The sequence below is a fragment of the Prunus mume genome, linkage group LG4 (assembly GCF_029339155.1).
Source record: "Prunus mume cultivar Tortuosa linkage group LG4, ASM2933915v1, whole genome shotgun sequence".
Taxonomy (NCBI): Eukaryota; Viridiplantae; Streptophyta; class Magnoliopsida; order Rosales; family Rosaceae; genus Prunus; species Prunus mume.
In genome coordinates, this window is record NC_142701.1 from 8,014,264 (window position 1) to 8,026,822 (window position 12,559).

General features: G+C 34.3%; 2 protein-coding genes across 8 annotated transcripts; one reads left to right on the forward strand and one right to left on the reverse strand.

The window, feature by feature from the left end:
- On the reverse strand, positions 1 to 5,023 carry LOC103328241 (Serinc-domain containing serine and sphingolipid biosynthesis protein). Of its 5 annotated transcripts, none has more exons than XM_008230639.3 (7): positions 4,339 to 5,023; positions 3,771 to 3,986; positions 3,279 to 3,518; positions 2,161 to 2,272; positions 1,885 to 2,059; positions 781 to 1,021; positions 1 to 523 (listed from the first exon to the last, which is right to left on the reverse strand). In XM_008230639.3, exons 2-7 carry the CDS (start codon positions 3,952 to 3,954, stop codon positions 234 to 236), a joined length of 1,242 nt encoding a protein of 413 aa, XP_008228861.2. In that variant the 5' UTR covers positions 3,955 to 3,986; positions 4,339 to 5,023; the 3' UTR covers positions 1 to 233. The 5 variants fall into 5 exon arrangements, with proteins under 5 accessions (XP_008228861.2, XP_008228862.2, XP_008228863.2 ...); XM_008230640.3 differs by having other exon boundaries at positions 3,771 to 3,969; positions 4,339 to 4,479; XM_008230641.3 differs by having other exon boundaries at positions 3,771 to 3,960; positions 4,339 to 4,478.
- A 1,380-nt stretch (positions 5,024 to 6,403) lies between these two features.
- Positions 6,404 to 10,892, forward strand: LOC103328240 (ephrin-A3 protein). 3 transcript variants are annotated; one of them, XM_008230637.2, is made up of 3 exons: positions 6,404 to 6,660; positions 9,538 to 9,627; positions 10,372 to 10,892. In XM_008230637.2, exon 3 carries the CDS (start codon positions 10,404 to 10,406, stop codon positions 10,686 to 10,688), a length of 285 nt encoding a protein of 94 aa, XP_008228859.1. In that variant the 5' UTR covers positions 6,404 to 6,660; positions 9,538 to 9,627; positions 10,372 to 10,403; the 3' UTR covers positions 10,689 to 10,892. The 3 variants fall into 3 exon arrangements, with proteins under 3 accessions (XP_008228859.1, XP_008228860.1, XP_088907058.1); XM_008230638.2 differs by lacking the exon at positions 9,538 to 9,627 and having other exon boundaries at positions 10,358 to 10,892; XM_089050932.1 differs by lacking the exon at positions 9,538 to 9,627 and having other exon boundaries at positions 6,406 to 6,660.
- Positions 10,893 to 12,559: the final 1,667 nt, after the last annotated feature.

Consider the following 12,559-nt stretch of genomic DNA (forward strand, 5'->3'; position numbering starts at 1 on the left):
TTGAAAAAAGATCAAATCCATTAAAGAAACTTTGGGGGAAATCACTGATAATATTGTTTTGCTCATTAACATGTAGTTTACCAAGCACAATTGGTTATTCCAAAAGTCAACACACACCATTCTATTTACACAGTGGATGGTATTTTAAGTACAATAGAAGATGCATACACACAATAAATAAATATACTTGAGACACTGATGAGCAAACCCTTCTAGTTTGGTGGTGGCAGGGTTCAGAATTCCCTCTCGGGGAACAGAATAGGAGCCAAAAGAGACCAAATGAACAGACCTGCAGTTGCCCAACTAGTCACAATCCGCACCCACACAGATGGCCACCCCACGTCAACCAACTTCCCGCTCTCCCCAACTGAGGTTGTCCATCCTGTCAGAAGCATTGCCGAGTACATACTAGCAAGAGAGAAGATGATGTGGAAAAACGAATATGAATATGATACTGGCTTTGCCTTCTCTTTTTCTTCATGTTCGTCTGCCTTGTCCAATGGAAGCAGAGGCTTTCCAGCACCTTCACCAGGCAAGAAATTTACAACCCAAAAAAACAGAAAAGGAATATTAGTATTATAGCAAAACTAGATAGCCTATCAATGTTAATATTTTTGCCTTCAAAATTTTCTCATGTAACCAAACATCAAATACAATTGTTCAAGAAACAAAAACCAAAAACAAAATAATTGTAAGACAGTTTAAGCACATTTTTCTCGGTTAGTACAGACAAATTGCATATGTTGAAACAATAGTTTTAAAGGTTCTGCCAAGAATTACCTGCACGAGGAGAACTTGGTGGGGAGAGAAGAGTCGTAGAAGATCCAGCACGAACAGCAGAATAAACCACAGAAAGAACAGTGGTTAGCAAACCAAGGGTAAGGGTCCCAGTGGAAACAGCTTTGGAATGTTTGTGAAGACCATTGCACTCATATTCCCTTGGTTCACTGGCAAGTGCACTGTAGCAAAGGTATGTGCAATACATTGATATAACTGACGCTGGCAAAATGCTGCCATTTACCTGTATAACATAAAAATCATAACTAAGAAATCATAATACTGAATTATTACAGAAATCATAATACTGAATTATTACGAATGAATCTGCACAAATCAACATACCATGGCTACACATGTATAACATCAGAGTATAAATGTAAAAAGAACCATACCAATACAAAATATGTGCAACCAAGAAGCTAAGCAACATATAGACTCTTTTAAGCTAAGTGGAAGTACAGTTCTAGAATCTAGATTTAGTATTGAATACATATGCTGCTCTCAACAGAATACAGAGATAAATAGTAGACTGAACCAAGTTTATGAAAACCTCACTCATCACCTGCATTGCCTTATAACAGATGACCATAATCTGGAGAGTGATATACTTCTGGTTTAGCCCAAGAAGACAGTTAACTCATCTATACAAAGCATGAATCGATGTAATCCCAATTTAATATATCATTTTGAGTTTTAACTAGTCAGACTTTGCAATGTCCCATGGAAATAGAACATGGTTTCCTCCAAATTCCTCCCTCTCTTCCTTGTTTGCCTCTTTCTTTGTCGTTGCCAAAAAAGAAAATAAATAAAACAAGGGCTATTTTTTTTCCTCTGTGTGTTCTGCAACTCTGGTATATCACTGAATCTATAGCTAGTCTCTGTGCCCTCGTAGAAGCAGTAAAAGATAAGGCAACAATCCCTTGAATTATAATCACCAATATCAGCCTTATACAACTTGTATTATCCCTCTTCATTTTTTATTTCTTCTAGTTGTATCTTTGCAAACATGAGTGATACAATTATGGTGTTATTTTTTTCTTTTCCTTTTTTGGTAACTGATTATAATTAGCTATAAAGAAAGAACCATGAAATTTAAAAACTTACAGCAGGATGCAGAGCGACTATGAGAAAAAGGAACACACAGATCAGAGTTGTGACAATAAAGAAGGTGTTGAGCCCACAGTCATGTCCGGATGGCGTAAACCAATGGAAAAGAAGTCCAGAGAAGACGAATGTTGCCAGATAACAAACAAGAGAAACAACAAAAAGTGCAATGTACCTATATAAACGATGAAGATTCAAGTTAAAATCAATATAAGAATGTAGAAATGTAGAAATGTGAAAATAAATAGTAGATACTTGAGGAAATAATAAACTAACCAGAACTGCTCATCATATCCAACCCATTTGTCATTCCACCCATGAACAAAATCCAACAAAAGTACAACTTGTACAAGGAGAAAAAATCCTGAGCCAAACTTTGAAATTGTCTCTGCAAACACGATATTTAACTGTCAATTTTAGTCACACAAATGAAAAGAGTTTCCAAAAATGTAATTAACAGAAGAACCTAAATTCGGAAATTAACAGAAGAGACTCAAATATTAATCCAATCTTCTCAGTTTCCTTGCATCACAAATCATGACCACAAACCTTTTATTTTATAGCATCAGGATACTCTAACCAAGGTACATTTTAATTCACTAAAAAAATTAAGAGCAAAATATATATAGAACCCAAAAACGAATCATAATTCACAGATAGATGTAGAACAATGTTGGAGTGTTAACCTAGCTACTATTCTCTAGGTTCAACATATGTAAGCCCATAAGTAAGTTCTCCAATTTGTAAAGCCTATTTTGATTTAGCAATAGAAAATGTTCAGGAGTCAAAAAATAATATGGAAAACATAAAAAGATGAGTGAATAATCTAAGATTACACTAAAGCAGAAAATCACCACTATTATCATTCCGCTCAAGTACGTGAAGCACTCACAGAAAGAAATGGAAATACGCAGATGACAAGGACATACTAGTTGTTACAGACATATAGGTTTTCTATTATGATAACATAATAAACTGAACTTACAACAGTATGATATACTGTTTTGATTGCAATAAGTGCTAAATCAATAAGAGTATTATTGATGTAAAAAAAAATTCATGTTGCATGTATGCAATACTATTCAGATGTGACAACATGAGATATACTAAGTATATTTTCTTTGAAAAGAAAGCGCAATCATGACACTTCTTGTCTGTTCAAAATTTAAGAAATAAACAGATGATTGGTCTCTGTGGGCAGAGATTAGCAGTAACTGGTCAAGAAAGGTCAATAAATGTACTGAAGTTTAGCATCTGATTTTTTTTCTTAAATGTAAAACTGCAATGTGTTCATCAAGCCCAGAGACTGGAATTCATCTTGGGACTTTTGAAACAAGAAAACAGCGAAAATTTTATGCACTACGAAAAAAAAATCCTGAGAATATAGTGCTTACCATAGAAGCTAACAATCTCATTTGGCATGAAAAACATGAAGATCACTAAAAGGCACCAGGAAATAATTTTCATCATCCATCCACCATGGTGCAAACTATCACGGGGATCCTTCTGGCTTTTCACGCCAACCATCATAACAGCTAAAATGGTGAAGAAGAGAAAATTTCCCAAGCTAACACGAAGCACTGCATCTGTTTCGAACCACTCCCTGTTATGTGTCTGATTAAACTGAGTAATCCCTGCATCAATAACCAGTCTGAGATCAGTGTCATATGCAAGACCACATACCACTAAACCCAAGAACCAAACAATCCTCTAGTTGTAGTCAAACTTCCATGGGAAATCAAAAAAATTTCACCCATTTAAAGACATTATGTCATAATGAGTTTCTTATAAAGCATTACCAAACATTCAAAACATCTGTACAGAGCACAGCAAGTACATCATAACACCACAGCCTAATATTTGGAATGATGAAAGAGGTGGCTTACAAGGAATCTTTTCCAAGAGGGGAGCTGCGACCTCACGGAGAATCCATGAGACGATCAGAGAAAGCGCGAAGAGCCCACAGTATGCAATCCTTGCAGACCGGCGGCTGATACTCGACACCACCGTCCGACACGCATCGCAGGCGCAAGCAGCGCAGCACGACGCCAGGCAGGAAGCTGCCCACATCTTCTTCTTTCACGCCTCACCCACAGATAACTCTTTAATAAGCAAATTAATCCCCCAAAAAAAAAATTCAAGACTTTATCATATGAAATACAAAACCCTGATGGAATTTTCAACTAAATACGAAAATTTTAAATAAGTTTCAGGCCTTGAGCTTTATTCAAAGCCCTATTTGAGATTGCAGCTCAATTCAATAATTCAACAAAGAAATTATAAACCTATATTGCAAAACAACTAGAACCCTAGAAACAACATAAACAAAATGAGAAATTCGATCAGATTGAAAGAAACTTATACAAAACCCATGATGTAATTAATGAAATACATATTAATTGTTCCTGAAATTTGATCATACAATTCTAATAGTAAAGAATTAAGATCGACTACCTTCTGGAAATTGGAGAGCAAAGATCAACAGAGCGAAGATAGATTAAGAGCCTAATAAAAGCTACAAAGACTTTTGCTTTTAGGTTCGGATTCGAATTTTCCACGGTTTTATTGGACCTTGTCTCAAGTCCAACTGAGTCGCCACGTTGGTCGGGTCGGGTTTTCTTCTCAGATATTTCCACAAACACCATAGGTGGGGTCGGGTTTTTTTCTCTCTCCTTGTACAAAAGCAACTTTATCAATTCAACATAAACACTCTCATCTACAGGTGCAACTTGGATCATCCCAAACTTAACTTAATCATTAACCCGATTTGACAAGTTAGAATTAGGTGAACATTAAGGGTGAGCATAGTTCGGTTCATTCTGATTTATCCCTTTAATTGGAGTAAAAACCAAAAGTTACATACGAGTTTAGTTAGATTTTCATACAACGTGTTGCATGGGTTTGGAGCCTCCCCAAAACTTACACGGTTCATTTTGGAGGGCTAATGGCTGGTGCTATACGGTTTTGGTTCAATTTGGTTGGTTTTTGATTTGGAAGAAGAGAAAAAGAGGAAGAGGTGAAGAAACAAGAAAGAGAAAGAAAAGAGAAAGAGAGGAAGAGGAAGAGAGAGGGAAAAGAAAGAGGTGGAAAAGAGAGAAAGACAGAGGTGCAACAAGAAGAACGGTTATAGTTCACCAAAAAGAAAAAGAAGTAGGGCTATAATTGTTATTTAGCTGGGTATAAATTGGGAATAAAGCATTTGGGTATTAATTGGGCTAAAGTATCTAGTATTATTTAGGCTTCCTAATAAATTTGGATATAAATAAGTATGTAAATTTAACATAACCAGTTCGATTTAGTTTAGAATGTTTTTGTCCAAGGGAAGAATCGGGATGAGAACCAATCCATCACGGTCCGATTTAGTTTTTAAGCCTAAGTTACTTTTTTGTCAACATGGTTTTTTTTATCCGACTCGGTTCACCGGTTCAAATGCCAACCCCTAATGAAGACATGCTCAACCTCAACTTAATCATTTTATGGGTCAGTTTGAGGCCTTGACCGTCTGAACCCAACTCGATTTCTAGGCCACATTATTTTATATGAATATATACTCATTCTACACATATTCCACATACTTCATAGAATAATTAGGGCTTTTTCTACTAGTGTCGTTTTATGTTTTTTTGGGTATAAACTCTAGAAGTTATATGTTTAGTATATTAATGGCTCAGATAGAAAAGATTGAATGGATGTGTTTGCGCTTCTAAGTTTTAATCAATGATTGATTGGCCAAGTCAGGGACCTTTTCTTGGCCTATGTTCTTTCACTTCCTCATGGTTGAGAAGGTTAGGTTTCGTAGGTGTGTTTTTAGCGTTTTTATGATAAGTGCAATGATTATGATGAATGAAAGAAACTAAATGACAATAAAATAAATGCGATAAGATAGATTAAATCTATAAGAAATTTGAATTAAACAAAGAACGTAATAAGAATCATAGTCTAAAATATCGATAATATCAACAAAATATCAAGGATATTATTGTTTTTTTGGGTCACGAAGATAGTGAAAATTTTGAATCTCATAAGAACTCTATATGGTACTAAGTTACTCATATATCTTACCATGCAATGTATAAAGTGTAAAATATTGTGGTAAATCATATATAAATGATTATGGTGTATTTAATCTTTTTTCCTTAATTACTACATATTTTCTACACTCATAATGTTTGTCAGCTCGCTATATAATCAACTTAAATAAGTTAAACCTATCATGCAATGCATTTTCTTCCAATTTTTTGTGATAAACTAATAGATATTTGACTAAATAAACATCCTCCAAAGTTTCAATAAAAAATTTCAAATTTTTCTGACAATTTACATGGTTTTTATTCAATTTTTATTGATATTGATAATATTCCGATATTTCCATCAAAATTTATGTTTTTTGACTACCGAGATTTCCGATACCATCGATATTTTAGACCTTGTAGGTAACAAACTAAAACGCACCGTTTAAGGTACTGAATAATGCCTAACGGCCCTTGAGCGCGTAGAAAAGACACAAAACGAGTGACACCGGCGCACTCAATCAGCAAATCTGTTTTGTTTATTTATTCTATTTGTGGTCAAAACACGGTGGACCGGACGGCCACTTCCTCCTCATCTCTTCTCCAAACTTCAAACCGAAACATCATATAAAGAAGGAGAAGAAGAAGGAGACACAGACCCCAAAAGAAACGAGAAGAAAAGAAAAGAAAAGAAAAAAGGAAGAAGAAGACCAAACGTAGAATACCCATCAAGCTCCTTTTGATCCAATCGAATTTTGCCTCATCTGTAAGTTTCCCACATCTTTTCCTTTTTCATTTCCCTTCAGATCTGAGCTACTGCTTTCATGTATGTTGTGTTTTGTTTTTCAATTTTTTTCCTTTTACTTTCTTTGTATTTCTTGTTTTTATGGATATGGGTTTTTCGAGAATGACATGATTTGGGTTGATTTGGGTTATAAATGTGAAATGGGGTTTTTCATGTGAGATATTAGAATTGTATCATCAGGAAACGTGAAAGGGAAAGGAGATCTGGATTAGGTCCTATGAGAATGAGAAAAGCTTAGGTAGAAGGTCAATTCTTGATTTGGATTGAACCCATTTGAGAAGGATAGCTGAATTATTGATAATCTACTGAAAAAAGAAAAAGATATGATAAATGCCCCCATGGTTATAGCTTTTAAATTCTTTTTCTAACGCCTTCAGAGCACTGATAATGCTGCACCTTCTATGTTTTGCGGTACGATCTGCTGGGATCTCACAGAACACAGTAAATTGGCTAATTTTTTTCTGAATTGATGTCAAGAAATGTGTGATGTGTGTAGTTTGATGGCGACAATGAGCTTTAGTGCATGGTGCTGCTATGAATATATTTTTGTTTATTTTTAACTTTTTGTCTAGGCATTGTCTATTTTTCACGGATTTGAATTCTAATTTTATACCGGGATGGATTTGCCTTTTTTCATTATATTGTTTTCCTCATAATGTATATTATTGATATAGTTATAATGTTAATCATGATGGAACTAAAAACTAGTAAATTAAGAATGATAAGCGGGTTGTGTAGTGATGAAGGGCTGGTGATTTGTGGATTTGATTTCGTATGAAATCCTTCAAAATATATACACACACACACACATATATATAATTTTTTTTAAATGGCCTTTAAAATTTATATGATTGACAACCTTTTTTTTTGTGTCATATACATCATCAGTGGTTGATACCTTCCTGGTCCTGTTTGAGTTGACAGTGCATGTTCATTTGTGTGTAGTAATTATTGTTTATCAGATATATTCTTACTCGGTATACTTGGGGATTTGAAGTGGGGTTACTGGGCTTTCTTATTGAGTTTAACTTATCAACATTGGATTGGTATTATAATAATAATATGTATTTTCTGATTTGAAACATAATTTCTTTAATTAAAAAAAGAAAAAGAAAAACTACAGTACAGCCAGCCACTGTGCAACAAAGAGACATTAGCTTATCTTGTTTACTCAATAAGCTAAACATTAGGTAATCACTTTTAGATTCTTGCTTGAAAGCAGGCCAACTAATAGACTAAGGAGCTGCTTTGACAATTATAATGAATTGAACTCACTTGTATGTTGCAAACAAACCTTAAGAAATTTCAACTATAGTTGGAGAAAATTTCAAAAGAGTATTTGATTCTCATGGTAAGACGACATAAGATTTTAAAAATCGCTTCAATTTTGGTTATGCAATGGGGCAGACAATTTTTTTTTTATGCTTCTTCCTGCAATTCCATCTGATTTTACTGCATAGTGTTGCATCTTCATTTTTCAGAAGTTTATTATTGTTAAGGTGCCTTTGAACAGTAGATTCTCATACTCATGTAACTAGCCATTATTTCAAGTTAATATTCTTTCCAGAACTGGGCTTTCTTATTGAGTTTAACTTATCAACATTGGATTGGTATTATAATAATAATATGTATTTTCTGATTTGAAACATAATTTCTTTAATTAAAAAAAGAAAAAGAAAAACTACAGTACAGCCAGCCACTGTGCAACAAAGAGACATTAGCTTATCTTGTTTACTCAATAAGCTAAACATTAGGTAATCACTTTTAGATTCTTGCTTGAAAGCAGGCCAACTAATAGACTAAGGAGCTGCTTTGACAATTATAATGAATTGAACTCACTTGTATGTTGCAAACAAACCTTAAGAAATTTCAACTATAGTTGGAGAAAATTTCAAAAGAGTATTTGATTCTCATGGTAAGACGACATAAGATTTTAAAAATCGCTTCAATTTTGGTTATGCAATGGGGCAGACAATTTTTTTTTTATGCTTCTTCCTGCAATTCCATCTGATTTTACTGCATAGTGTTGCATCTTCATTTTTCAGAAGTTTATTATTGTTAAGGTGCCTTTGAACAGTAGATTCTCATACTCATGTAACTAGCCATTATTTCAAGTTAATATTCTTTCCAGAACTTGGTTCTTATTTTTGGTAGGGTTTAGTTTGGGTTTTAGTTCTAATTCTATTTTCATTCTGAGCCAAACGTTTTGCTCTTGCAAATATTAAGATGCCAAGCTTCCATCCATCTGTAAAGTTTTGAACTTTTATGGACATGCTTGCATGGGTGCTTTTATCTTCTTGCATTGGACCTTGTCAGGTCTTAATTTCTTATTTTGGTAGATATATGTGTGCTGTATTGTTCACATTTCTGGTGTACATAATCAAATTGGCATTGCCCTTCCTGATCTCTTGCATTATTCTTAGTCAAGAAGAACATATTAAAAGCTATTATGAATGTATTCCGTGGGTTCTTGAAGGATTTCAGTAAAGTTGGAGAAAAGCAAGTTTCATTGTAAAATTTATGTCATTTGCTACTTGTAATTTTCCTTGAAAGTTTGCCTTTAGTGCATGTGCTAGTTGGTATGCTTTTGCAAAAATTTTGTTGCCTTACACGTTGCAAGATGTTGATTTGCATGAGAACTGTAGCTTGCTTCTAGTACATTTTCCAGAAGTATGGTTCTCATTTTGCAGTTGCAGTTTTTCAAGGAGAACCTCTTTTTGTTAAGGCATAAAATCATCATTTTGTTGAGCCAATACGATCTTTCATTGTGTTTCAGTTTGCTACTAGCCAATAGGCTATTTTATGGAAAATTTGGACTAATTCAATGCTTTCTGGCAGGTGCTTCTCCAGAAAGCACTACAAAGTGCTATTAGAACCCAGAAGCACTTTTCAAGAGTGTTTTAGCCCTCCCATAAGCATTTCCAATCAGTACGCGTTGCTTGTTATTTTGGTTTATACTCTTTTTATAGAATTTATATTCATATACTATATTTTACCATTCTAACTAAGATTTTTCTTTGGATGATGGCTGAACTTTTTTATCTTGTGCTAGAGGTTGTGAATTCAAGCTACATGATGTGCAATTTTTTTAAAATTCATACTTCTCGACCTTTCAAACCTGAATAGTGCTTGAACTCAGCCTGAAGCCTGATGGGCTGAGTTCGAACCCTTTGGGCTAGTCTCGTTTTTGCGGGCTGAGCCTCGGCTAGTCCACCCAATTGACATCCTTGATTGTACATAAATAATGTTGGTCTGTCAATGGTACTACCATTTGATTTATGATTTAGTAGGTTAATCCCTTTGTTTAGTTGGTCTTTGTGGCATAAAATTCAGTAATTTGTTTTCAGCATTTGTTAAAACTTGTTTCTTGTTGGCGTTTCTCTCATCCAAAGAATGGTTTGATAATTTTCACTGTATTGACTTTTTTTGCTACGTCCTTCTTCAAGTATGAATGTGACTGTTGATTATAACTGAAGACAAATTTGTTATGATTAGTCGTGCTAGTATGGTCATGTTTTCCTTAACTGTACCCCCTTGATCTCTGCGTGTAACTGTGTCCTCGGTCTGTGTAACCTTGCTTGTAATATCGAATGAATCTGTGAACACCATCTCCTAATGATGAAAATTTGGCTTTCTTACCTGTCATCATGACCTCAAGTGTGCAAACTTCAGGTAGTCTGAGCAAGGCCAGTACATATTATACCATGGTTCTTGACAGCATTTTGTCTTCTCCTGTTCGGAAGTCAGCATCATTCAGAAAGCAATTCTCACAAAATGAGTTGGGTAGCTGGTCGACTCTATTTCAGCGGCACCGCTTCCTCTTAACGGCCCTAGCACTCCTGACTTTCCTCTGCACTGTTTATCTTTACTTTGCTGTCACTTTAGGAGCCAGTCCAACATGTTCTGGGTTGAGTGGAACTCAAAAAGCATTGTGTCGTTTGGAGCATGCAAAGACTTCAGTGGCCCATGGAAAATTGAAAATTCTTTAGCATGTGGATGATAATGATTTTCCAAAGTTTCTTTTTCTTGGGTTCCTTTGATTAGAGTGGATTGCCAATTTAAATCAAACTACTAAATTGTAGTGGGTTTTATATTTGTTCGTGAACTGATTGATTGGGTCATATATACATAATATTTGTAGTATGGAAACACTGGATTTACCATAATGATTATTTTTATTCAAAGAAACTAAAGCATGGTGTTATCAGATTGTCTGCTTCGCTTGAAAGTCTATTTCTGTAGAGGAATGTGAGCTGGACTGGAACCATGTTTTTTCATAGGAGCTGAGTGGGGCTAGCAGGGATAAGTAAGAGGCTTGTAAGTGTAGCTATTTTATAGAGATAGTAAGGGGCTTGTAACTCGAGTCGTTTTTGGTTTTAGTTTTCATTATATTACACATGTATGTTGAATTGTATATACATTTCTTTCACGTACGTTCTATCACCCTTCAATCGCCCTCCTATTTTCTTTCATATATTTTCTATATCTCTCTAAAAAAACATATGAAAACTAAAACCTAAAAACGACAATACTACAAATCGGGGCCGTTCAATTCTATCCTTTATATCAAAATTTTATTTACATTAGTTGTGTTGCGTCCCAACTCTAGTTCAAAATTGTACAAAGAATGCCTAGTTTCTAGCCCTTTTTAAACTCTTATATATTTGAAGAGACTTGTCTGTTGACAACAAGAAAGTACTAATAATTATACAATAACACTATAATTAGCGACCATAACATTGTAGCAACTCTCTGTCCCTTCCATATTTTTATCGAGTGAAGATAAGATTTGTATAAGATCCTCGACTCTTCAACTGTTGGTGATATTGGAATTCTTACTATGATTATAACCAATTTGTCATACATTTTATGGTACGAAATAAATATAGAGAGGCGTTTTACGCATATCAAATACTAGAAAAACAATCACATGATGCATATTTAAGTACTGATGGAGTTTCATAATTGTCCTAGAGTTGTGAATGACTTAAAATGTAGGGACCAAATTGATAAATCTAAATCTCATGAACCAATTATATGTTTTACGTTAAAATATTAGCTAACGGAACAGTCTGCCCAGTGAAAAAGTCTTGACTTGTGACAAGAGGTTTCAAGTTTAAACTTTCATGGCACCTTAGTTGTATGCAATGGTGGATCAGGAATTTTTCAGAGAATGTGCAATATTTAAAAGGCTAAAAATTCGCAAAGGACTCAAGCAAGGTCCAAGATTTAAGTCTAATATCCATGTGGTGTGTTAAAAAAAAAAGCTAAAAATTCAAAAATTAATTTAGACAACCAAATGCCCTTAGAATTTAAACAATACTAATGTCATTCATAATTCAAACAAATAAGAATTTTACGTGTATTACTAATTGATTATAGTCTGTATGGAATATCAATTAATATGAACAAAATTCATGTCAGTGACACAATTAGTTTACAAAAATTCATATCAAATATGAACAAAATCCATGTCAATTACATAATTAATCTAACAAAAGTCAATACTAATTAATCTAACCAAAATTAATACCAAAAGCACATGTGATTTGGAGGTCACGAGATAAAAGTAGACGTGATTAAAAGTTCGGGGTAATTTTCGGTGAATTTTTGGCACACATATGAGTTTTTAATGAATTTTTTAAGTTAGGCCAATTAGAAATGGACATGTGTCAACTTGCTATTGGACTGTTTAAAAAAGAATCAAAAGTGAGAAGCACGTGGAGTCTTTCTTCTTCCTCGAAGAGCCTCTGCAACTCAACTTTAATTCTAGAAAAACTTAGAAAATTCATAACTTTGGTTGTGGAGCTCCAATTGATGAACTGTTTTCTCCTACATGCTCGTGAGATCAAGCCCAATA

Coding starts and splice junctions, on each gene's coding strand:
- LOC103328240 (XM_008230637.2), top strand. CDS start 10,404: ATGGTTCTTGACAGCATTTTGTCTTCTCCTGTTCGGAAGTCAGCATCA.
- LOC103328241 (XM_008230639.3), bottom strand. CDS start 3,954: ATGTGGGCAGCTTCCTGCCTGGCGTCGTGCTGCGCTGCTTGCGCCTGC. Junction 2,060..2,160: donor GGATATGATGAGCAGTTCTG/GTTAGTTTATTA, acceptor TCGTTTATATAG/GTACATTGCACTTTTTGTTG. Junction 1,022..1,884: donor TAGTCGCTCTGCATCCTGCT/GTAAGTTTTTAA, acceptor TATGTTATACAG/GTAAATGGCAGCATTTTGCC.